The sequence below is a fragment of the Nyctibius grandis genome, chromosome 7, assembly GCF_013368605.1.
Source record: "Nyctibius grandis isolate bNycGra1 chromosome 7, bNycGra1.pri, whole genome shotgun sequence".
NCBI lineage: Eukaryota > Metazoa > Chordata > Aves > Nyctibiiformes > Nyctibiidae > Nyctibius > Nyctibius grandis.
In genome coordinates this window covers 59,235,441-59,261,798 of record NC_090664.1, presented here as the reverse complement: position 1 = coordinate 59,261,798, position 26,358 = coordinate 59,235,441, and the positions used below count along the sequence as shown (strand labels likewise).

At 48.2% G+C, this 26,358-nt stretch overlaps 1 protein-coding gene across 8 annotated transcripts in view; it reads left to right on the top strand.

The window, feature by feature from the left end:
- Positions 1 to 26,358, top strand: part of MAP4 (microtubule associated protein 4) — a 182,055-nt gene that overhangs the window by 35,094 nt on the left and 120,603 nt on the right. For all 8 annotated transcript variants that reach the window (XM_068404385.1, XM_068404388.1, XM_068404386.1 and 5 more), the window contains exon 3: positions 23,936 to 24,198. In XM_068404385.1, coding sequence (XP_068260486.1) covers positions 23,955 to 24,198 — 244 coding nt within the window. In that variant the 5' untranslated portion in view covers positions 23,936 to 23,954. The remainder of the gene's footprint in view (positions 1 to 23,935; positions 24,199 to 26,358) is intronic.

Sequence of the window (26,358 nt, the reverse complement as noted above, 5' to 3'; positions counted from 1 at the left end):
AGTCCGTTAGGAGCTCTTTCAGCCACGTAGAGTTGCATGTTTGGTCATCCTGGTTCCTTAAACGACAAATACTGACTGTGACTTGTGGCACCTAGAGCTTCATTTGGTTTTAGGTGCAGAGAAAGCACTTCTAAAAACATTTCCTGATGGATTGATTTATTATTTTTTTGTAACAGCTCTAGCTGGGAGGAAATGTGCACAAAAACACATCTTTAGGATCAATTTTATTGATGCAAAGTGGACTAGATTGGGGCTGCTGCTGCCTTATTGTGGTAGGAGCAAGTAGCAGCTGGGAGCTGTGCGAGTCCCTGCTCCCCTCCTGCAGCAGAGCTACAAGACAAGCAGATAAGAAGGAGCTTCCTCTGCCTCTGTGCTTTAGCAAACCACGGGTGACAGCTTGTCCCCAAGAGGGTTTTGCAGCTTGCTGGAGGAGGGGCTGGTGCGTTATCCCCCACCCTTTTAAAAGGGGGTTGAGGAAGCATGTGCTGACCTTCTAGGGGGAGAATACCGAGAACAGAACTGAGAAGGCTTAGCCCTTGAAGTGAGAGAGAACCCTTGGGAAGAAGGCAATGCTACCATGTCACTTTACCACAGAATCACAGAATCGATGAGGTTGGAAGAGCCCTCTGGGATCATCGAGTCCAACCATTGCCCTGACACCACCATGGCAACTAGACCAGGGCACTAAGTGCCATGGCCAGGCTTTTCTTAAACCCCTCCAGAGATGGGGACTCCACCACCTCCCTGGGCAGCCCCTTCCAATGGCTACTGACCCTTGCTGAGAAGAAATGCTTCCTGATGTCCAACCTGACCCTCCCCTGGCCAAGCTTGAGGCTGTGTCCTCTTGTCCTAGCGCTGGTTGCCTGGGAGAAGAGGCCGACTCCCACTTCACTACAACCTCCCTTCAGGTAGTTGTAGACTGCACTAAGGTGACCTCTGAGCCTCCTCTTCTCCAGGCTAAACACCCCCAGCTCCCTCAGCCATTCCTCGCAGGTCAGACCCTCCAGACCCTTCACCACCTTGGTCGCCCTCCTCTGCACTCGCTCCAACACCTCAACATCTCTCTTGAAGTGCGGGGCCCACAACTGGACACAGGATTCAAGGTGCGGCCTCCCCAGTGCTGAGTACACGTATGGTTTTACTTTCTTAATGTGATGTGGGCAGAACCCTTTATTTTAATTAAAAAAGCTGTGGGTTTTTTTTCTTTCACTACTACACTGAACAATTATTTATTTGGTCCCTTATCTTTCTGTTATTGGAAGGGAAACTGCCTGTGTCAAAGGGCACAATAGTGTGGTGCTGGATGTTGCAGCCATACCCGCAATAAGGAAGCGAATCATTCTGTGAAGAAACTAATAGACCGTACCTGATAACATTGCAGGGAGACCTGGAATTTCTTTTATTGCTCTTTCTTTCATGAAAGCTCAGCTTTTGTTTTCTAACCAATGCCTTGTTTTTCAGCCATCCTTGAATGTATTTGTTATCAAGAGTACGGAAATATAAATACAATAGTGGTTGAACTGCAGTAGCTACTCCCTTCCTCCTCTGCTGGCTTCCTGCATGCATTTTGGAAAGTAGAAACTATTCTTTTGCATTAACTCACTTCAGAAATGAGTGTTCTTCCCCTATTGCCACCCCAAAAAAAAAAAAAACCCAAGGGTATGAGCAAAGAGAAGTGGTTGCTCTCACACACGTTCCTTGAGACTGAGAGGTAACGTAAGGCCTCTCAGTGTTAGCTGGCTGACAGCACATCTTGTTTCTCTCCACTTTACCTAAACCTTTAACCAGATCAGCCACACAGGTGCTGTTCTAGTTGAACTAAATCTGCATTCATCTCCTTGCAACATTTGTGCGTGTTTGTTAGAAGAAAAACTAGAAAACTGGAGCAGTGCCTTCGCTGACTGGAGTGTATTTCTCTCAGAGTTACGTTTGCAGTTATTTTTGAGAGTTGTTTCCTGCGTGTGGTTCTGCTTGTTCTAGTTGGGTCACTAGTAGCTAATGTTGGTTGCTTTCTTAGGCAGGAATTTTGTCATTAAAAGCAGCTCAAGGTGATGGAAAAGCTCAAATGGTAGAATTTGTTCTTTTCACAGAGTCACAGAATCAACGAGGTTGGAAGAGCCCTCTGAGCTCATCGAGTCCAACCATTGCCCTGACACCACCATGGCAACTAGACCAGGGCACTAAGTGCCACATCCAGGCTTTTCTTAAACCCCTCCAGAGATGGTGACTCCACCACCTCCCTGGGCAGCCCCTTCCAATGGCTAATGACCCTTGCTGAGAAGAAATGCTTCCTAATGTCCAACCTGACCCTCCCCTGGCCAAGCTTGAGGCTGTGTCCTCTTGTCCTATCGCTGGTTGCCTGGGAGAAGAGGCCGACTCCCACTGCGCTCCAACCTCCCTTCAGGTAGTTGTAGACTGCACTAAGGTCACCTCTGAGCCTCCTCTTCTCCAGGCTAAACACCCCCAGCTCCCTCAGCCGTTCCTCGCAGGTCAGACCCTCCAGACCCTTCCCCAGCTTGGTCGCCCTCCTCTGCACTCGCTAGGCCCTAGCTCGGGAGGAGTTCGGTTCAGCTGTTGGACGGGTGTAAGCGGTTAAATTGACCTGAGCCCATGGCTGTCGTGTGCTTTTTTTACAAAGTCTGTCATGAGCTTTGTGTGGCAGTAACAACTTTCTGCGGAGAGTTATTTGTCTTCAATTACCCAGGTCTTTCTTGCATAACCTGCCACTTTTAATGCCCTTAATATGTCTGTACTGCACTAATGCTGCTCCCTTTGCACAACTGAGGACTTCTGTGATGCTCTGGTGGCACTTGGCCAACTGCATGACTGAACTTAGCTAAAGAAAAATCCCTGGGATCCTCTCTAAGAATAAACATCACGTGAGAGCAGGAGTGTTTCCCTGCTCTGAGAGCATTAAAATGGCGTGCTGGTAGGGAGGGAATAACAGCAGCGGCTTAAGGGCTAGGCTGGCATCCCTCTCTGGCTGAGAGGGATAAGCTGCGAGTCCAGAGGAAGCAGAAGGGTCTGGCATGTAACCTTTAGCTTTCCTTGCTGTTGAGGTTGTCACTCCGGGATGACATAGTGTTTTTATAATTCAAGAAGCTGATAAATACCCTTATGAAGGAGATGTGAATCACAGAATCAACCAGGTTGGAAGAGCCCTCTGGGCTCATCGAGTCCAACCATTGCCCTGACACCACCATGGCAACTAGACCCTGGCACTAAGTGCCATGTCCAGGCTTTTCTTAAACCCCTCCAGAGATGGTGACTCCACCACCTCCCTGGAATATACTTGCTTAACTTGTAGTCTAGCAGTGTTTCATATTGGGCCTTGGCCTACAGCTTAAATACCTATTAATGTACTACTGAGCGAATTTCTGAGCGCTTCTCTGTACTTGTATATATTTCTTTTTCCCCCCTTGGTAGCATGGGAGGTACTGGAACTGGTGTAGGCGTCCAGTAATGCTGCCTCAAGTGGGCCTGCGTGTGCCTTGTGTTCTGGCACAAGCTGTAACGGATGCAGAGATAATGTTATCTTGCAAGTAATTCCCTTGCTGAGGGAGCAGGTCTCTGCTCTGCCGGCCTGCGGTGCCTTTACACTGGTAATGGAGCACGTGAACGTGCCCTGTATTCTGTGCTCCCTCAAACAGTGTGTGTTCTCCCCTCTGGGGTGACTCACCAGACCTTTCCCTGCTTCACACACCTTTCTGAAGCTAAATTATTGTTCTGCTTTTCGTGGCTTCGAAGCTGTGACACAGCCAGACAGGAGTGCCTCTTGGATCACAGGCAGGCAATATTTGCTTCCCAGGCTTCTAGTGAATGTCATGAGCTGTTGTGGCCAAAGACTCCAGTTCTGCCTGCAGAGGTGCCCAAGTGAGTTCAGGATTTTTAAAGCTATATTCTTCTACCTTGTTTTAAAAGGACTTCTGATTTCTGTCTTGTGTGTAGGCACAAATATCCCTACTTAGAGGTAATTCCTAGTAGCACGGAATATGATTAATCTCCATTCTATCCATAGTGGAGCTGCTCCAAGATGAACAAAATCCATACATTGAATTGCAAAAGGTGATGCAAAGAGCCAGGCCCTTCCTAAGCATGTTTTAGTAACACACCACTGGGTAAAGACAGACTTGGATATCCCAAAGCTCCTCTTAAGAGTAAGAAGGAGCAGGCTCTGCAGCTCTGAATCCTCTGGGTGTGCTCTGCTCCCACCCTAAATGTGTCTACGGACTTCATTTCCCCACGGATTTCTGAGCACCTGAGGGGCCTCCGTGGAAACAGAGGGACTGAATACTGTTCCTGGCCTGGAAAGCTCACCCAAACGGAAAGCTGCTAACCCTTGGTAAGTGGGCACGTTCACTCTGAACTAGTTTGCCTACATGGTTGCCCAGTTCTGCTCTGGCTGATCTCCGAAGCCGTGGCTGGGCACTACCAGCGCGTTTGCGTCTCCTTTTTAAACGTCTGCTTCCATAACGCTTTGTTGTGGCTTTCAAAAGCAAACCCCTACCTCTCCACCAGTTCAGCTGTGTCTGTTCTGTTTCCAGGTTCCTCCTGGGGCATTTCTGTCAGCTCTCAAGAGCCTGAGGGGAGGGCATGATTCTCCAAGGCAACTGATGAGGCCGTAAACTAATTTACTCGCTATATCTTCCAGAATTTGCAAGTTACTAAAACTTGTTTCTTAGTATAGAAATGAGGTTGGTTTGATTCTTCCAAAGTTTTTCAACCTTCTGGCAATGGAAGTTTTTAAGGTATTGTTTGTTCTTTGCAAGTCATCTGCTTGAAAAAACGTCGGTAGGTTTTGCTGTTCCACTCTCCTGGCTTGGAAACATCGAGCTGGTGATGAGCTGGCGTTGATGACAACAGTTTACGAGTCAACTTTCTCATTTTGAAGCTACCGGTTCTGTGTCCTGATGGACAGGTTCTCATGCTATACAATTACTTTGTCAAGAGAGGTGCTTATTTTAATTAAAAGTAAAGTAGCTACTGTAATACAGGCACTAACATAACTAGAATTATTCTATGTAGGTAAAGGAGTAAAGCCTGTATGTAAACTGGGTTCCTGGAAGCAGGGACTGTGGGAGCTGGGGGTGTTTAGCCTGGAGAAGAGGAGGCTCAGAGGTGACCTTAGTGCAGTCTACAACTACCTGAAGGGAGGGTGTAGCGCAGTGGGAGTCGGCCTCTTCTCCTGGGCAACCAGCGCTAGGACAAGAGGACACAGCCTCAAGCTTGGCCAGGGGAGGGTCAGGTTGGCCATTAGGAAGCATTTCTTCTGAGCAAGGGTCATTAGCCATTGGAAGGGGCTGCCCAGGGAGGTGGTGGAGTCACCATCTCTGGAGGGGTTTAAGAAAAGCCTGGCCATGGCACTTAGTGCCCTGGTCTAGTTGCCATGGTGGTGTCAGGGCAATGGTTGGACTCGATGAGCCCAGAGGGCTCTTCCAACCGGGTCGATTCCGTGGTTCTGTGACTGTGCGCACCCGGGTGCTGACTGAGCCGCCTGTTTTCATGGTTGTATCTGCTGTAGCTGCTGCTCTCCGTAACCTGTGATGTTTTATGCTCCTTGCTCAGATTTTATCTATCTTTTTGACTAACGCTGCGAACGTGTTGATCTTGGGACACTTCTTCAGAGTCAGTTTGCTTGCAGCAGAGGGCATCCAGCCTTTCTTGTGGGCAGACTGTATATCTGAGTAGGAGAAGCCACAAAGCTGATCTCCAGGAGCTCTACTTGAGAAGGTCTTTCCATGCCATTGATGACTTGATTTATCCTTCTTGATACTCCTTGTAAAATAAGGGAGTGGAGTTGCTGAGTGCAAGTCTTGCCCCTTTCTCCCAGACCATTTCCACAAGCTTGAATTGTTTCTGCTGTTCTACAGAAGGTTTAACTTGGCATTTTCAAGACTCACTGCAATGAACTTCTTGATGTATGCATGAGATACGATACACATGGAACACATTAAATGCTATTTAATGGCTGCTTATTTTACTCTTCCATGAGAGCTTTTTTTGATTAGCTTAGTTTCAGAATCCATTCTCTATCTTTCCCTGCTGCCCTCTCGGATGTGCATAAATACAGGCAAAATGTTGTGAGTTCATGAAGGTATTGAGGGCCTGCACAGCGATATTACAACTGTCATTAAGCTGGACTGGATCTCTGAAAAATCATTTTTCTCACAGCATGACTTGAGCTCTTGGTTTGTAGTTCCAGTGTTCATACTGTAGGTTTTTTTCACGAGCAATAACAGAAGAAATCCCCTTGGAAATGAAAGCTGAAAGTCTCACGTAAGTGCAAGACCCGTTATTCTGGGAGCAGCATACACGAGACATGTGGAGTGGGATGAATTTAGAGGAGCTGACATGAGTGACTGAGGTGAACTTTTGCAGTGAAACGTCTCCCTTTTTGTGCCCCCATTAGTCTCCCTTTCCAGACCATGGCAGTGAGATGATCTCGCAGGAAGAAGAATGAGGAGGTACGAGATACCTAATAAAAAATCAGAATTATTGCCTGATCTACTGCATTAGAAATGCACCATCCTCCTCTTCCTCCCAAGAGGAAGGACTCCAGCAAAAGCCAGAAGGCCATTATTTTCTGGGTTTTGCTCTTGGGGAGGTCGAAGCTGCTTTCCTTTCTGATGCATGTGCTATTAAAGGAAAGCAGCTGACAGGAGCAGCTGCTTGCCTCGCCTGTTTGGTTTGTGGCTTTGCAGTCAATACCAGCAGAGAAAGAAAGTGCTTTGCTAACAGCCAGAGTTTTCATACCCTGCCCCCACTTTGCCTGTCTTTCCCTCTGCCAAGTGAAAACAGGAGGCTCTTGCCCCCCGTGATTAATGAAACTCTCCTTATTTGGTGCTGCCTCTCCTGGTGTGCGGCGCAGAAAATCCTCTCTGCTCTGAGACAGCTTGAAAAGCAGCAAACAAGTACGACTGGGCAGTTTCTCTTAAAGGCAGTTAAGGAATAGGTCATTTTAGAGCTAAAACTTCACGAGTCCATGCAGAAGGTGGGCAGACTCCTTTATTTTCCTTAGCCCAGCATTTATGATTTTTGGAGATGACATAGCAGGTTTTTTTATGTCTCTTATTTTAATACTTGTAGGCCCGTGTGGAGCTAGACACTTGAAAGTCCCTCACAGTTATTATCTATGAACTCATCTTCCATGTGGCTTTTTTGAAGGCCAGCCAAGACCATTAATCCCCACCTTCTAGAGTCCCTAATCCCTGCTGGGGCTTACAGGAAAGTTATTCTTGTACTCCCAGTGAAGCTGCTCTGGCAGAGGATCTATCCTGCTGTAACTTAAGGCAAGTTTATTAATGTGATTTTTTATCAGCTTGGACACGGTACAACTCATAATGTAGCAATCTCCCTTGGACAGTCTTACCCCATCTTGCTGAGTGGTTAATAGCAGTGAAATTGCCCAAAGGGAGGGAATCACTCCGGAGGCTGGTGTTCTCTTATCTCATCTCACTGTGCTTAAGTATAATTAACCAGAGTAAAACGCTCTTTGCAGGCACAAATACATGCCACGTAGTTTTTTGGGAATGGGTGCAAGTGAAGTGAAGTCAGCGCTGGAAGTGGTCTGCTGGGTGATTCTTTGCAGTTGTATCACTCTTCCTCTTCTCAGCCTGACACTCCCAAAGCCTCCTGGCTCTGCTTTTTGTCCAGTTGCAGCTACACTGATCTAAGGCCCTCTTCCTACGTGAGCCTCCCCCCTTCCCACCGTCCTTACTTGCTCAAAGACTTCTCTTTGGTTCCAAGTAGGCTTCTCCAAGCACTGGTTCAGGTGGGCTTCCTTCAATTTGTCCTTCTCTAGAGTTCACTTGTGATCTGGACAGGAGAGAAATCTAAACAATTTTACCTTCAGTTCATGATTGTCCACTCTTGTCAGTTTTGGTAGCGCTGGTCACCTCTGTGCTAAATCTTCTGTGGGTTCAAGTTGGTTTGAGGTGGCTTAGGGCCCTTGCTGTCAGAGGGAGCTGCACTGCCTCTCCAGTGGGACGTACTGTGGGAAATTTCAAAATTCACTTCAGGCTTTTAGAGAAATGCAGAGCAATTTGAGTGTGATTCCCAGGGATGTGGTAGAGTTACTCTCTTGAGTGTCTGGAGTTATCTTCACTACGAGTTCTGTGACCAGAATTAGGCTCTTCAAGGCCAGATAGCAAAAGAAGTTGCTGTCTTGGCTTTGTGAAGTGTACTGATAAAGAGCATAGTGGGCTTCATGCCTGGAGTTCCCATGCCATCTCCTTCGGGAGTCGTTGCATGTAGTTACTTCCCTGTAGAAAAGACAACAAGTTCTGCAAAAAGTATCTCCTCACCCTGAGCAGAGGAAGGACCTGAATTAAGGCCAGAAGGGAATGTAGCTGATGGAAAACTGCAACTGGGCCTCTGAAAACTGAGTTAGCAACCACAGTCTCACTGTGCAGCACAACTGTCCACGCACGCTGGACTTCATACCGAGATCTTTGGAAGAAGCAGGAGCAAATGTGTGCCAGGTAAATGCTGTGTCCAGAGAAGTGGTGCTTCTGAACGTCACCATCGTTAAGTACCACGGTGTTATCGTAGGGAGCTGGACCAGCAACAGGTAAGTCCAGCCGCCTTGGGTTCATCAGCAACTCTGAACGCTTTCAGAGCAATAACTGGGACTCTTTCGTGACCTCTCATGTCTTCCCTAAAGCAATACTTTGGGAACAAGTTCTCTAAAGGGGAGTACATAAATGCATAAATAAAACCTGCCCATTTGGGTATTCCTTCTGCCTCGATCTTCAATGGAGATCTAGCTCCAGCGAATTATTTTTATTTTGCGTAAGTGCTGAATGTAGACTTTATTTTTAAACTGCTTTTACTTAATTGAAAATAATGCTAATAAAGGGCATATAATATGCATGTTACATGCCACTAGAATACAGAGATTCTTCAAAGTCTTGAAGTTCTAGTGTTTATTTATTTATTTATTTTCTTCCCTCCACTACCAACAGATGTGGCTACAGTGATCAATTTGAGTGTAGGGCTTCCATAACAACTGGGAGTAGTGCAGTCAGACCTCTCCAGGCAGCTTTGCTCGGGCAGAACTGCCTTTCTTCTGTGGGAGAGGTGAGTTTTAAGTTGAACGTAGTGGAATCTGCAGGAGGGTTCGTAGCCGTGCAGGTGATCTCCTGGTAGGAGCCCGGCTGCGTGGCTCCCTGTGATTGGGAGCGAATGCTTGGTGGAGGGGAAGCAGCAAATTGCACTTCATGAAAGAGCAGAGGCTTTGTTTGCTGAGAGGTTTTGGCCTGTGTTGGCATGGACTGGATCACCAGAGACCTCTGTTTCGTTGCAATCTATGATGAGATCAGTTCCTATACTAAATTACAGCCAAGTTAAATGTCGGAGTGAACCAACTTCCTCATGGACCGAGATCACTCTAAAAGCGTGTTCTTTTGGCTGCTGCAAAGCTTGTATTTTAGATGAGCAGTACAGAGCCTTGAAATCTTCTTTGAAGAGTCTATTGGAGATGTAAATGCAAAGGTGGAGAGGTTGAGTGATGCATTGATCTATCCTTTTCCCAGGCAACTAGCGATAGACAAGAGGACACAGCCTCAAGCTTGGCCAGGGGAGGTTCAGGTTGGACATTAGGAAGCATTTCTTCTCAGCAAGGGTCATTAGGCATTGGAAGGGGCTGCCCAGGGAGGTGGTGGAGTCACCATCTCTGGAGGGGTTTAAGAAAAGCCTGGCCATGGCACTTAGTGCCCTGGTCTAGTTGACGTGATGGTGTCAGGGCAATGGTTGGACTCGATGATCCTAGAGGGCTCTTCCAACCTCATTGATTCTGTGATCCTTGCTGGCATAAGGCTGAAGTTTCTTGAAAAACATCGTCCTGGATCTCAATGCTTCTGCCCTGGAGAGGGTGGAGCAGCCTTGCAACCTTGTTGTGTTTGTTACAGCTGTAAATGGATATAGTCCTCTCATAAGGTTTTTCAGTCCTTTAACAGTAGCTATGACAATAGTCTTCCTTCTAGCCAGCTCCAGTGGAAGTTTTGTTTGCATTTGGGAGCTTTTTGTTACGTGGTGGTGTGTGGATTGTGTCACTTAAACGCACCCTGCAGATTTGCCTGCTCTTGGAGATGTCGCTGCCTTAACGGAGATGCGGAGCTGATGTCTGATCGCTGTATTGGTTAGACTGGGCACCGACCTCTTCAGAAAGACAAACCAAGCCAGTTTTCCTCAAGTTACAATTTGTCTGTCGAAACCTGAGAGCTCAAGTAGGCTTGAATCGTCCTTGTTGCCGTTCCCTCCCCTGGATGGCCTTCTCCTGGGCCCTGCAGTTTCTTTTGAAGTCCCTCGACTTTAAAGAAAAATGGTTTATTTTTTGTTAAATCAAGTACAGATAATTTTAACGTAAGTAGATGTAGACATCCAAAAAGAGCAGCTATAAACTGAAATGTAGCTTTAGTAAACCTGAAAAATCTTGGACTGTCAGCTTGCAGGCTGACTTTAATTATGGCTTTTCCGTTGACAGCGAGGAGGAGATCCACATGTGGAGAGGAGGTTATTTTACAGCTTTCCTCTGGCGAGTTCAGGATTTCTGCCCAGTTATCTGTAGACTTTATCATTTCATGAAGCATAGGCTCTCCAAGCTATGAATGTCTGGAGGGCAGGAAGAAAATAGAAGTTGTCTCAAATCCCCAGAAAACTGAGACAATCTCTTTAACGTTACTGGAGAGGCACAAATACTGGGAGACCGTGGCCTTCCTTTGCTGATTCACACGCCATCTGAATAATTGAACACGGGGAAAGCATGCCTCGTTGGCTTCCCTACTGCTTGCTTAAGGGAAGTCTAGTCGATGAAAATGTTTCAAGCTTATGGAGCACGAATGTTCATCAAAGACTCCCATGCAATGTAGAAGTTGGGTGTATTTGCAGTACTAATTAACAGCAAAAATCACAGAATCACAGAATCAACCAGGTTGGAAGAGACCTCAGGGCTCATCGAGTCCAACCGTTGCCCTGACACCACCATGGCAGCTAGACCAGGGCACTAAGTGCCATGGCCAGGCTTTTCTTAAACCCCTCCAGAGATGGTGACTCCACCACCTCCCTGGGCAGCCCCTTCCAATGGCTAATGACCCTTGCTGAGAAGAAATGCTTCCTAATGTCCAACCTGACCCTCCCCTGGCCAAGCTTGAGGCTGTGTCCTCTTGTCCTAGCGCTGGTTGCCCGGGAGAAGAGGCCGACTCCCACTGCGCTCCAACCTCCCTTCAGGTAGTTGTAGACTGCACTAAGGTCACCTCTGAGCCTCCTCTTCTCCAGGCTAAACACCCCCAGCTCCCTCAGCCGTTCCTCGCAGGTCAGACCCTCCAGACCCTTCCCCAGCTTGGTCGCTCTCCTCTGGACTCACTCCAACCCCTCAACATCTTTCTTGAAGTGCGGGGCATATAATGCTTTATCTTAAACAGTGGAGAAATGGCTCGTATCCCAAGTCATGAAACCCCACAAATGGATGGATACTCTTGGAAATAATGAATAAACCCCACCATTATGTAGAGTCCTACAAGGCATCATGAAATTGAAATAACCACGCTTCTTAAAGCCATCAACTTTGAAATTTGGAAGTTGCAATTTATAGAAGTTGAAGGTATGGCACTTTGTCAGGGAGAGCTCGTTTTGTTCAGATGACTTTCCCTGTCACACTCTGTTGGCCTCGCTGTGGCTGTTTCCGTTCTGCCCTGACAGTTGCTCTTTGTTTATTCAAAATATTAACATGCCCATGAAAGTGAATGACTAATAGCATTACCGAAGCGCTCACCACCCGCGGTGCTCGCAGCCCCCCTGTGTGCAGCCATCCTCAGCATCTTCTCCAAAGCCACTTTGGTTCCCTCCCGTTTTCCTGGCTCTCTAGTACGAGTCCCAGCTGAGACCGTAACTGCTTCCCAGCTTGTCCTTGTGGCCACTGCCTGGAAAAGTTTATGACCCCGCCTGAGCTTCTGCTCAGTCATCTTGTGGCTCTTGTGTTCGTTTTCCTCTTCCGCCTGTCCCCTTCTGCTTCCTTTGCCTTGGTTCCTTTTTGACTTGGGCTTTTCTCCTTATCCAAAGAACATAGATACATGTGTTCCACCCAGGACTTTACCTGCATCCAGTGGTTTTGCTCCTATTCATGCCTGCTCACAGGTTGACTCCAGCTGTCCTCTCCCAGGTGAAGGACCAGCACTGCTTGGAGCACTCATTTTGCTATTTCACACAATCACAGAATCAATGAGGTTGGAAGAGCCCTCTGGGATCATAGAGTCCAACCGTTGCCCTGACACCACCATGGCAACTAGACCAGGGCACTAAGTGCCATGGCCAGGCTTTTCTTAAACCCCTCCAGAGATGGTGACTCCACCACCTCCCTGGGCACCCCCTTCCAATGGCTAATGACCCTTGCTGAGAAGAAATGCTTCCTAATGTCCAACCTGACCGTCCCCTGGCCAAGCTTGAGGCTGTGTCCTCTTGTCCTAGCGCTGGTTGCCTGGGAGAAGAGGCCGACTCCCACTGTGCTATAACCTCCCTTCAGGTAGTTGTAGACTGCACTAAGGTCACCTCTGAGCCTCCTCTTCTCCAGGCTAAACACCCCCAGCTCCCTCAGCCGTTCCTCATAGGTCAGACCCTCCAGACCCTTCCCCAGCTTGGTCGCCCTCCTCTGCACTCGCTCCAACATCTCAACATCTCTCTTGAAGTGCGGGGCCCACAACTGGACACAGGATTCAAGGTGCGGCCTCACCAGTGCCCAGTACAGAGGGACGATCCCTTCCCCAGACCGGCTGGCTACACTAGTCCTGATAGAGGCCAGGATGCCATTGGCCTTCTTGGCCACCTGGGCACACTGCTGGCTCGTGTTCAGCCGCCTGTCCATCAGCACCCCCAGGGCTCTTTCCGCCGGGCCGCTTTCTAACCACTCTTCCCCCACCCTGTATTGCTTGGATGTGTGTTGGCTCCTTGCTTGCCCGATCTGCAAGTTCACTCACCCAGGACTGAACAGGCCACAGACAAGCTTGAGAATCTCCGGGATTGTTTCCATGCCTGTGTGGTGTTATCAGAGCTCGTTTCACCTGTTCCATTGTGTGGGCTTTTTGCTCTAGGAAAAGAAGCTCCAGTGAGACTCGCAGCCTGAATCAAAAGCTGAGGGAAAGGTTGTTAGTGACCTGGGAAGTGGAAGTAGTGAGATACCAGATGTGGAAGGGGAAATAACTCTGAGCAAACTGCATTATGAGGCAGCAATAGTGGCTGAAGCTCTGCCCTGGCTTTGAAATTCTGTCGACAAGCTGAATCACATCTTCCTTAAACCTGTCTGAAGGGAGAAGTTACAACATCACGTTTATTATCTCGTCTGTGACCGTAAACCGATTGTGGAAGTGAACTGAGATTTGTATCAAGCCTTTGGAGCTATTTTGTGGTTATTAGTATGTGGTTCAGTGGCACTGACTTCTGTACAGAGCCCAGGCTTCTTGGGGGCACCTTGCCGTGTCCCCAGTCCTTACAGTGCCCTCGTGTCCATCACCGGTTCCCAAACTCTGCCTGCGTGGTGGATAGTGTGTCCTGCGGCTCGGTAGTCCTGTGTGGACGTGCCAACGTTGTCCTTGTGTTTCTCCGTGGAGGCAATAATAGGAACTTTTTTCCCTTTACTTTAGCTGTGCACTTTTTGACTCGTTATTTATATGAGCTTGGAGGTTCTGGGACTTGCTTAATGTATTCTCTGTACTTAAAATGAGCCAGAAAGCTGCTGGAGAACTTGTGCTGAGAAGGGAAACAGCTCTAAGTGCTCTGTCTGTTGGAGCAACCCAGGCGTAACACCAACAAATGCCCCAAATCTACCTGCTCTGTACTTGGCACTTCTTTTGTCCCTCAGAAAGGAGGGAGGCGGTTACTTAAGCTGTATAAATAATAGTTGGAAGCTCTTGCTGCGTGTATGTATTGTCTGAAGGAGAATGTGGTTTTGTACGACATGACTCTTGCTGAAATCCTGATGTTGCTGAAAGTCCAAACATGCATTTGAAATTAGTAATAAGATGTTTTATGTGATGCCTTACGTAAGCGGAGCCGTGGTGTGGCACGGAGGTTGGCAGCACAAGTGGTGCGGCAGACTGGCCCTTGGGAGCTCCGAGAAAGCTGCCGACTGCACTCAGGTTTAAACAACGGCTCAGAGGTTAAAATCACAGAGTCACAGACTGGTTTGGGCTGGAAGGGACCTTAAAGACCATCCAGTCCCAACCCCCTGCCACGGGCAGGGACACCTTCCACCAGCCCAGGTTGCTCCCAGCCCCATCCAACCTGGCCTTGAACACTGCCAGCGAGGGGGCAGCCACAGCTTCTCTGGGCAACCTGGGCCAGGGTCTCACCACTTACCTAGTGGTATGATGATGTATGTGGTAGCAGGTTCTTACGCTTGTCTAGCAGGTCTTGAGTATCTGAACTGGACGGCGTTCCCTCTGCTCGTGAGATGGTAACTGTACATCACTGCGCTTCTGGGCAACTCATTCCTGAATGTCAGCCTATAATTCAGGACACCCATTTTGAGGCTGTTGCGTTGCTTTTTCTAGCAAGTGAGTGGAGCAAGAATTTGTAAGTGTTGTTGGAAAGACTTTATTGAAGGTCCCTTGACCTGCATCTCACTACCTCCAAGAGGAAGCTTCTAGTAATTTGAGTGATTTTCCTGCAGCTCAGAACATCCACGAAAATAAACAGAATGACAGAATCAATGATGTTGGAAGAGCCCTCTGGGATCATCGAGTCCAACCATCGCCCTGACACCACCATGGCAACTAGACCAGGGCACTAAGTGCCATGTCCAGTCTTTTCTTAAACCCCTCCAGAGATGGTGACTCCACCACCTCCCTGGGCAGCCCCTTCCAATGGCTAATGACCCTTGCTGAGAAGAAATGCTTCCTAATGTCCAACCTGACCCTCCCCTGCCCAAGCTGGAGGCTGTGTCCTCTTGTCCTAGCGCTGGTTGCCTGGGAGAAGAGGCCGACTCCCACTGCGCTCCAACCTCCCTTCAGGTAGTTGTAGACTGCACTAAGGTCACCTCTGAGCCTCCTCTTCTCCAGGCTAAACACCCCCAGCTCCCTCAGCCGTTCCTCGTAGGTCAGACCCTCCAGACCCTTCCCCAGCTTGGTCGCCCTCCTCTGCACTCGCTCCAACACCTCAACATCTCTCTTGAAGTGCGGGGCCCACAACTGGACACAGGATTCAAGGTGCGGCCTCACCAGTGCCGAGGACAGAGCAGAGATCTTGCTGTGTTGAACTTGAAAAAAAAAAAAATGAAGCAATCCCACTGGTTCAGAGTGTGCCAAAAAAAAAGATTATAAAAAATTAAATTAGGTCATAGATTTGTTGTGCCCAGCCATGGAATGTAAGAAACATCAGCAACTTGATTCAGTGATGTGTCATTGCCTTTTGAAAGATAGATGCAGACATCCTTTTCCTGCAAGACTCCCTTCAGGATACTGCGAAGGAGGATGACTTAGCAGCTCTCTGCTCCCTGCTATCCTGTTTTCTTACGCCTCAACGGCCACTGCTAAGTGCTCATGAGAGCCTCGTCTAAGAAAAGCAAGCTGACTTAGACAAGAGAAATGGGAATTATGACTGAGCTGTCCTCCTTTCTTCCAGCCGGGGAGTTTGTTCTGTATGTAGTTAGGAGCTAATTTTAAAGGAGCAAGTGGATCTGATGAAATAATATACACGCTGCTTATAAATGTGTGTATCAGAGCATCTCCTTTATACAAACAAACAAACAAAAGTGAGGAAATGTTGCTTTGTATCTTATTCCTGCAGTGCTGCGTCCAGCTCTGGGGCCCCCAACAGCAGAAGGACACGGAGCTGTTGGAGCGAGTCCAGAGGAGGCCACGGAGATGCTCTGAGGGCTGGAGCCCCTCTGCTCTGGAGACAGGCCGAGAGAGCTGGGGCTGTTCAGCCTGGAGAAGAGAAGGCTCCGGGGAGACCTTCTAGCACCTTCCAGTGCCTGAAGGGGCTACAGGAAAGCTGGAGAGGGGCTTTTGACAAGGGCATGGAGTGACAGGACGAGGGGGAACGGTTTTAAACTGAGAGAGGGGAGATTGAGATGAGATGTGAGGAAGAAATTGTTTGCTGTGAGGGTGGTGAGACCCTGGCCCAGGTTGCCCAGAGAAGCTGTGGCTGCCCCCTCCCTGGCAGTGTTCAAGGGCAGGTTGGATGGGGCATGGAGCAACCTGGTGTGGTGGAAGGTGTCCCTGCCCGTGGCAGGGGGTTGGAACTAGATGATCTTTAAGGTCCCTTCCAACCCAAACCAGTCTGATTCTGTGATTCCTCTTAGATGTGCTGCTGTTGTGAATAGATTTCTCTTACGTCTTTGGCATAAAGGTTGCTCGAGCTGTATTTTAGTAGGGGAGGACATAGCGTTTATACTAGTAGGGACACAGCCCCTAACTATAAAAATCAGCATTATGTGGAAGAGCAGAGGCTGAGCACAGCTCAGGGGGTGCAGGATGGAGCCGTGTGTCTGCCTGAGGAGAGCAGCAACCTTGCAGGGCTCTGGAGCGGGTTGAAGTGCTGTGTCACCGTGGGGCTGGCAGGCAGCGAGCGCTCTGGCACAGGGTGGTACCTGGCATGTGTGTGCTTCTCTGGGAAAAGTCTATTCCCTCTGCCAGAAACCAGAGGGAAGTCAGTCCATGTCTCGTGCCATGTATGATTCTGTTCAATTTACAGGTTTTCAAGTATCTTTTTTGTGGGCAGCATCCCCTGCCCCCACTTGCCTGCTCTCCCCTTTCTCCCTCTTCAGACGAGATGCACAAAATCTGGGTCAGACTGCTCGTAACTTTAAACTCAAAGACTCTGCGTGCCCAGAGGCAGGTACACAACAGCGCAGTTAAGGAAGCTACAAAATGGAAATACGAAGTTCAGGAAGCAAGTTCCACTCTTCCCTAGATAGGAAGCTGGAGGCAGTGGCTTGTGCAAGTAAGTGGAGTTTGTATTGCTGCTACTTTCAGAGGGTGGCTGGAGGAGATGATGTTTCTTGAAAGTTATTCATAGAATCACAGACTGGTTTGGGTTGGAAGGGACCTTAAAGATCATCTAGTTCCAACCCCCCTGCCACAGGCAGGGACACCTTCCACCAGACCAGGTTGCTCCAAGCCCCATCCAGCCTGGCCTTGAACACTGCCAGGGAGGGGGCAGCCACAGCTTCTCTGGGCAACCTGGGCCAGGGTCACTTGAAGTAAAACTTCTGCAAGGAAGCGCCAGTCTGACCTCTTGGGGGTTTCTAGGGTGTTGTGAGTCTGTGACTCTCTAAATCAGTTCAGCACAAGTTCCACGTACATTAGCAAACTTCAACCTCGTGGATGTGGTCAAACATCAAATAAGATGGTGGGAGCACACAGAAAAGAGCTCACTTTGAAAGGGAGAGACTGATTGAATTGGGTGAATAGTAGGAGCTCTTTGGAACGAGATGCCAGGACAAGGGGGTCTGTGATATGGGTAAGAGATGAAAATAGCTCGTCTGTATTTTTCAGATTAGCTAACAAGAAGATGGATTTTATTTATCAAAATGAACAGGTTACTCGCTGGGTACACAAAGATTCTGAGCATAAAGAAGAACAGATGGGGCCAATACTGGGTTTAACAGATCAGCTGGTGCTGGAATATGAAGGTCTGAACAATCCTTTTTCAAAAAAGACCAAGTGTGAATTAAGGGAATAGGATTTATTTGCTGTGGAATAATCTGAAGATTTCCTGGAATGGATCGAGGAATGTCTAGCTACAGGAAAACTCCTTTCCTTGTCTGTAGTGCAGCTGTGGAACTGATAATGCTGTGGTCTGCTCCTTTCCCACCTTTCCTCTGAGCAAAATACTTACTCAGCTTGGTGTTCTTCAGGGAGGACTTGACTGTCCTCTGAGGCTCTTCCAGAGGTAGAAATCCTGAGTCATGCAGGTTGCTGTCACACCATCGCTGCTGTTATTCCCTCAGCTATTTCACAAACAAGAGGACCTCGGCAGCTGTCTCACAGCTGAAGAATTATTTAATACATTTTTAAACTGCTGCCTTCTGAAACCTCAGTCATTCCTCAGTTTTGCCCTTTCATCTTAAAAGTTAATGTCAGAATTCATATTCCTTGTGCTCCTGCAGTATCTGATTTGTATAGAACCACAGACTGGTTTGGGTTGGAAGGGACCTTAGAGACCACCCAGTCCCAACCCCCTGCAACGAGCAGGGACACCTTCCACCAGACCAGGTTGCTCCCAGCCCCATCCAACCTGGCCTTGAACACTGCCAGGGAGGGGGCAGCCACAGCTTCTCTGGGCAACCTGGGCCAGGCTCTCACCACCCTCACAGCAAACAATTTCTTCCTCACATCTCATCTCAATCTCCCCTCTGTCAGTTTAAAACCGTTCCCCCTCGTCCTCTCACTCCATGCCCTTGTCAAAAGTCCCTCTCCAGCTTTCCTGTAGCCCCTTCAGGCACTGGAAGGTGCTAGAAGGTCTCCCCGGAGCCTTCTCTTCTCCAGGCTGAACAGCCCCAGCTCTCTCAGCCTGTCTCCAGAGCAGAGGGGCTCCAGCCCTCAGAGCATCTCCGTGGCCTCCTCTGGACTCGCTCCAACAGCTCCATGTCCTTCTTCTGTTGGGGGCCCCAGAGCTATATGGAGTGCACAGTGAATTAAGGTGCATCTTGATGAAGGTTCCTGAATGCTTCCCGTGCGTAGGTAACTTCACTCCATATGAAAAGTGGGATAGGAAGCATCTGTCTTGCTAAGCTGGTCAGCAATGAGTATGCTTCAGGATTTGCTTTCTACCCTTGGGCAGCATCTCTGCAGTATACTTATTTTCCTGTTGTCCTAGTTAACTCTACAAGCCCCAGTTCAAACTGGGAGTCTGGGAATTAGTGCGGTTCTAGTCCAGTTCTGGCGGTGGTCTGCTGTCCTCTGGCCCTGCCTGGGCTGTTGAAGGCTTCCCGTAACCTGTGTGGTGCTTTGGCTTAGGGCAGCCTGTTATTCACCAGGCGCTTCTACGTGCCTGAGGTACCAGTTCTGTATTTGCTACAAAAAATGCAAAATGGCTTTTATTAGTTACGCTGGTTTATTTTTTTTATGCATAGTTTCTGCATTCCCTGTTAAGTTAAATATAGACAAGGAAATGTCCTGCTGCTAAGTCTGTATAACCTCATTATTATTTTCCCCCAGAAAGTGGATTGCTTTAGTGTCCTAGTTCCTGGGTAGGTCTGAAATAGAGACACTGTCAGTGTTATTTTATGGCAACTATTCCATACAGTGCTACCACGTTAATGTGGACCAAAGAAAGCGTGATGTGACTCCATCAGTTACTTGTGGTGGAATATTCATGTGCTGGAACATGACCTGGGTGGGATTAGCCTTGATTTGGGTTTAAGTATCACGGAATCAATGAGGTTGTAAGAGACCTCTGGGATCATCGAGTCCAACCATTGCCCTGACACCACCATGGCAACTAGACCAGGGCACTAAGTGCCATGTCCAGGCTTTTCTTAAACCCCTCCAGAGATGGTGACTCCCCCACCTCCCTGGGCAGCCCCTTCCAATGGCTAATGACCCTTGCTGAGAAGAAATGCTTCCTAATGTCCAACCTGAACCTCCCCTGGCCAAGCTTGAGGCTGTGTCCTCTTGTCCTAGCGCTGGTTGCCTGGGAGAAGAGGCCGACTCCCACTGCGCTCCAACCTCCCTTCAGGTAGTTGTAGACTGCACTAAGGTCACCTCGGAGCCTCCTCTTCTCCAGGCTAAACACCCCCAGCTCCCTCAGCCATTCCTCGTAGGTCAGACCCTCCAGACCCTTCCCCAGCTTGGTCGCCCTCCTCTGGACTCGCTTCAGCACCTCAACATCTCTCTTGAAGTGCGGGGCCTTCAAGAATTCATCTTTCTTGAATGCAGAACTGCTCCCCTGACCCCACTCATACAGCAGCTCTTGCCGCTGCCGGGGCTCTGGAGGCGTTTGCTCCGTTAATTGAAGTGCAGTTGTTTAGGTCTAGAGGAAGGTGAAGGCGTATCTCAGTGGAACAAGGGCTAAATAATTTCTGGGCCATCTAAATGCTGCTTATAAGTTTGCTCTGACTACAAACCGGTGATTATGGCCATACGTGTTGGCTGTAGATGGTTACTGGGTTTGGGTCATGCAGAGGAGGGGATGCTAAATGTTCAAGGGCCTCTCTAAAGTCGTCGGGGAATAGTTTCCATCAGAGTGGGAGGATAGCAATGACTTGCTATTTGGACAGACCCTAAATTAAGCCGTCAAGAGGAAATGCTCCTAAAAGGCCACTCATGTTCCTGAAACTAAAATAGCAGGAATGGTTCATCTGAAGTGAACGTGTGAAAACTGTGAGCTGATAGGTCAGTTTACGGACTGTAATCTACTGCTAACGAGCATTTGGGATGAGGTTGAAAAGAGAGGTTTTCCTAAATGCCATTTACACAAAGCTTCAGGTTCTTGATGAGCAAACCTTGCTGTGCTGGCGTTGGTGCAGAGCCAAATGTGACACTGCGACCATGAAGGACTTGTGACATCTGCAGAGTCTGATTCGGCCCGACCCGGCGTGCCTGCTGTGAAGAGCAGGGGTCAGGTTTTTCTTTTGGCGTCTGGTGTGTTCACTCCAGCCTTTGCTTTCTCATTCCCCAAGTTATTGGATGTTCCGTGGCTGTTTTCTGACCGTAGTCTTGATTCTTGCGTTTCCTAGTAGCATCGTGAAGCAGCATGTTGAAAACTTTAAATATTGTTTTTCTTCCTTATGGTCAATGAAATTTTCAGAAGCAAAGGATGAAATGTTCATAGCTCCAAATTTTTGTTTTGAGGTTGACCTAAAAGCCATCATTTCACTTTCAAGCTGAAAGGATGGGAGGACGTGGGTGATAAGATGGCTATTGAAGAGCCCCATTTCCCTCAAAGAGACTGGCCAGTGCAAAGATAAAACTTGTGGAAGCGACTTGCTTCCCTGGTTGAACCTCAGTCAGAGGTAACGCGGTCAGTTGTGTGCAGAGCTGTACGATGGTGTGTCTTGAAAACAGTCAAGAACTTTATCTGAAAGAAACTTCTTTTTCACTTAAGTATAAAGATGGAGAGAGTCCAACGGAGGGCTACGAGGTTGATGAAGGGACTGGAACAGCTGCCTGATGAGGAAAGGTTGAGAGACCTGGGGCTTTTGAGTCTGGAGAGGAGAAGACTGAGAGGGGATCTGATTAATGGGTATAAATAGATGAGGGCTGGGTGTCAAGAGGAAAGGGGCAACCTCTTGTCACTTGTGCCCTGTGACAGAACAAGGGGCAATGGATGCAAGCTGGAGCACAGGAAGGTCAACCTCAACATGAGGAAGAACTTCTTCACTGTAAGGGTTACAGAGCCCTGGAACAGGCTCCCCAGAGAGGTTGTGGAGCCTCCTTCTCTGGAGACTTTCAAGACCCGTGGGTGCGTTCCTGTGTGACCTGCCCTAGATTGGTCCTGCTCTGGCAGAGGGGTTGGACTTGATGATCTCCAGAGGTCCCTTCAACCCCTCACATTCCAGGATTCTATGGCTTTTTTTTAATAACCATAATTCATTCAACTGTGACCCTGCACAAAGGATGAAGAGCTCCAAACCTTTCACCTCTAGATTCCCATGAAGTGGTAATTCTTCAGGGCCTTCATCTAACAAAAACTGCAGTTGCTGCTTCAAGTCTGACCTTTTATTGTTAAGGAATAGATTGAGCTGAATTAGTTTCCATAATAGACTTGCATGCAATTACATAAACAACACTATCAGTGTGATACCCTTGTTCCTAAAGAATGTGAAATATGGCCTTACGCAGGCTCGAGCCTGTAGGTATGTGTCGGTGGCCGTATGCTGCTGACGAAGACTCTCCTGTAGTTCAAGGAGTAGGAGCCTTTGTTCTTTTGGAACAAGAGGGTCTGTGTTCCACCATCACCATGGAAGTCAGTGACCCTGGCCTGCTGGGCATGGCCACTTGGGTCAGCCCTTGGTTAACCAGCGCTTACAAACGCCCATTGTGTGTCCTCGGGAGGGTGGCTGTGCCTCTGGACACGTGCAGGTCTGTAGCTCCAGCTCTGTTTTCTCCCTACTGTGACTTGGTGGTTCTTGTCCAGTATACTGAGAATTGGTTGTAAAATGATGAATCGCTTCACCTGAGCTCTTTTGTATCTATTTGTTAGGGTGAATTTGTTGTTGGAACTCTAAACTTCACTTCCATGTACTTGGTCTCTACTAATCTGTCCTGCACCTGGGGAGGAATAACCCCCTGCACCGGTACAGGTTGGGGGTGACCTGCTGGAGAGCAGCTCTGCAGAGAAGGACCTGGGAGTTCTGGGGACAACAAGTTCCCCATGAGCCATCAATGTGCCCTTGGGGCCAGGAAGGCCAGTGGTGTCCTGGGGTGCATGAGGGAGAGTGTGAGCAGCAGGTCGAGGGCGGTTCTCCTGCCCCTCTACACTGCCCTGGTGAGGCCACACCTGGAGTAACCGTGTGCAGTTCTGGGCCCCCCAGTTCAAGACAGACAAGGAGCTACTGGGGAGAGTCCAGTGAAGGGCTACAAAGTTGGTCAGAGGGCTGGAGCATCTCTGCTGTGAGGAGAGGCTGAGGGAGCTGGGGCTGTTCAGCTGGAGAAGAGCAGACTGAGGGGGGATCTTATCAATGCTCACAGATACCTCAGGGGGGTGTCAAGAGGAGGGGACCAGACTCTTCCCAGTGGTGCCCAGTGACAGGACAAGGGGCAACGGGCACAAACTGAAACATGGGAAGTTCCATCTGAATATGAGGAGGAACTTCTTTGCTGTGAGGGTGCCAGAGCCCTGGCACAGGCTGCCCAGGGAGGGGGGGAGTCTCCTTCTCTGGAGACATTCAAACCCGCCTGGACACGACCCTGTGCAACGTGCTGTGGGTGACCCTGCTTGGGCAGGGGTTGGGCTGGATGATCTCCAGAGGCCCCTTCCAACCCTTAACCAGTCTGTGATTCTGTAGTTCTCATGCAGGCACTGCTGCATTGGCTTGTTGAGCTCCTAAAACAGAATAAATCTCTCATTAACAGGGAGACTCTCTGCACAGATTGTGCATCTAACAGTGAGTGTAACACAGATCACCATCAAATGCTTTCTGCTTCCAAACGTAGACTAAAATTAAAGGAGGCTGAGCTACCGTAGTGGGAGTAGTGAGCACGCCAGTTTGGATACTAATGGTTTGGGTTTTTACAGTTTGTACCAGACAATTTCTGCAAATGGCTAAAACGTATGACTAGAGCTTTTGATATCTGTGTTTCCAGGGAGGAAAAGACAAATGGTGATTCTTTCTGCTTTGGTTCCAGTTTATAGCTTTATATATAATCTGTATATGTGTATTTTACTATTCTTTTTTCACGTAAGCGTTATTAAAACTTCACCTTCCAGCACAAATCCCAGGGCTAGGGGGGGGTTTCTTGGTATTAGCAAGGTTCACTGAGGGCATAAACGTGCTACAGGACCCATCAAAGGGATCAAAGCATCAAGTATCCATCAGCGACTATGTCAAATCCTCGTCTCCATCGGGGAAGCCGGGTGGAGTCCAACCCAAGAGCTAAATTCCCTTGTGTCGTTTGTCTTTCTGCCACTGAGGGTGTGTAATTAACTCGCAGATCTGGGGCCAGGCAGGAATCAGTGTAAGATTGTGTTTATGCTGGTCAGGTACTGGGGTTTTTCTTTTTTTATTCTTTTCTTTTAAAGGTTCTGATAAAACATCCCATGAAATACAGTGTTCATGGAGCAAAACCTGATTAGATGACGTAGCTGTTTGGTTTCTTTCCTGTGCTGGTGTGGAGGTTTTGTAAACATCTGGGGACTTACTGAGTGCTGAAGCAAATATTTCTTACTGTGTTATGGCACAGGAGGCACAACGGTTGTCAGCATCAAACTCTGAGTAAACTTAAAAGGTCTCTTATTAAAATGTTCTTTTCTTTCTCTTCTTCCCCACCTCACTTTTCAGGTTGCAAAGGTGCTAAAGCATGGCTGACTTGGATCACAACCTCAGTCTGGCAGATGCTCTGACAGAGCCACCTCCTGAGATTGAGGAAGAAGTGAAAAGGGACTTCATTGCCACCCTGGAAGCCGAGAAATTTGATGATGTGGTTGGAGAAACAGTAGATAAAACAGACTATGTTCCTCTGCTGGATGATGATGATGATGCAGCAAAAGCTGGGAGCCAGGAACCAAAAAGCAAAGCCCACGCAGACGGTATTCAGGTGGAACGTAAGTGTCCAAAGCCCAAGACCAAAAAGCTGCATCCCTTAAGCATCAGGGAACACTTTTGCTTCTTGTAGAATATTGCCAGGACTGCTAAAACAGGACTGCTCTGTGGTGCTGGTTTTAGTCTGAACAATCTATTTTAAAAGCAAAGGTTGACATCAAATCCTGATTCTTGCTTTTCTACTCTACCTTTTGTTTGGTTCTTCAGCCTGTAAAATAACCTGTTGTTACTAGTCCACAGAAGATGCTGTTATTTCTGTTAATGTTTTGTGGGCTGCCTTGGGCTTCTCAGAGGAAGCACTGTCCAAAGGGTGTCACTGCTGTGCTTGTCATATATACAGTGCTTTCCATCTCAAAATATTAGAGCTGTGCAAGATGCCACCGCTGTGGGTAAGGGCAAATCCCAGGTGTAAAGATCGATGACTTGCTTTTATGGTGAGTTCTGCATCTTCACAGGGTCCACACTGTTTGTGAGCTTCAGACTTGAATGTTTAAGCACTAAAGCTTTGTTTCTCCACTGATCCGAGGGTCTATTTATGTTGATTTCTTGCTGCATCTATATCCTGGTTATGTGCGTATGTAGTAAAATGTGGTGCTGTCTCTGCTGGTTATGGGCATTTACTAACCCAGTTGATATTTATTAGTGTTAATAGCTTTATCAGAAACTACATAGCAAAAGGAGAGGTTTAGTACCTCTAAGGGTAGGTGGTTTATATTGTGGCATTGCAGCAGTGGGAGTAACAGAGAAACATGAAGACTTGTTAACACTTTTGCACGTGGTTTAAGGATATTTTAAAATAACGCTTTGTTCTGGAAGTTACACATTCGAAAACATCTCGGCACCAGAATTTCTCAGTGTTAAAATAATGATATAATATTACTTCAAAATACAAGTTCCTTAAGTTATTTCCTCCCAGACATGTGTCCCTTGAACTCAGTGTCCCATGGAACATGTGTCCCATCACAACTCAGTATTCCAGATAACTCCAGATTCTTGAAGCAGATGTAACGAGGCCTTTCGGGTTTGGTCAGTAATTAAAACTCGCCGAACTGCCCTGTGAGAAAGCTGCTGGTTCCTGAGTGCAGACCCGAGGCAGAGACACTGGATGGTGACACAGGTCACCTTTGGGCCAGACTTTACCTGCAGCTCTTGGCTCTTCCAACCCCCTTCCCCTCTGCAGTGCCTCCCCTGGTTTCCCTTCTTTGGGAAAGCTGGAGAACAGTTATGAGCATTATCCAAATCTCTGGCAAGGTGAAAACAAGAGCCTAACTGAAGAAACTGGACAGCTTGCTTGCCTTGGTGGAGAAGAGAGTGTTTTTCAGCTTTCACAGAATCAATGAGGTTGGAAGAGCCCTCTGGGCTCCTCGAGTCCAACCATTGCCCTGACACCACCATGGCAACTAGACCAGGGCACTAAGTGCCATGTCCAGGCTTTTCTTAAACCCCTCCAGAGATGGTGACTCCAGCACCTCCCTGGGCAGCCCCTTCCAATGCCTAATGACCCTTGCTGAGAAGAAATGCTTCCTAATGTCCAACCTGACCCTCCCCTGGCCAAGCTTGAGGCTGTGTCCTCTTGTCCTAGCGCTGGTTGCCTGGGAGAAGAGGCCAACTCCCACTGCGCTCCAACCTCCCTTCAGGTAGTTGTAGACTGCACTAAGGTCACCTCTGAGCCTCCTCTTCTCCAGGCTAAACACCCCCAGCTCCCTCAGCCGTTCCTCGGAGGTCAGACCCTCCAGACCCTTCCCCAGCTTGGTCGCCCTCCTCTGGACTCGCTCCAACACCTCAACATCTTTCTTGAAGTGCGGGGCCCACAACTGGACACCTTGTTCAAGGAGGGGAAGGACTGTCAAGCTCCATAGTTTAAGAAGGTGTCAATCTGCTATGGGCCAGTCTTAGGACTTCATCCTGTTATGGCTTAATTTGCCTAACCTGTTCTTCCCTGAAGCGATAAGGAGACCTATTTATCCTATGAGATTTCTTAAATGATTATAACTTTAAAAAAAAAAAAATAGTAAAGCATAATGTACTTATTTTTATTGAGGCTATAGAATAAATGAGCCTGGGTGAGATGTTACAAGGTCCTCCTGGGGGTCTTGGGTGGTGTTCTAGTGCCGTGCTTGGACTATGACGTGAAGGTCTTGGGGAGGGGGGACTGCGGTGCG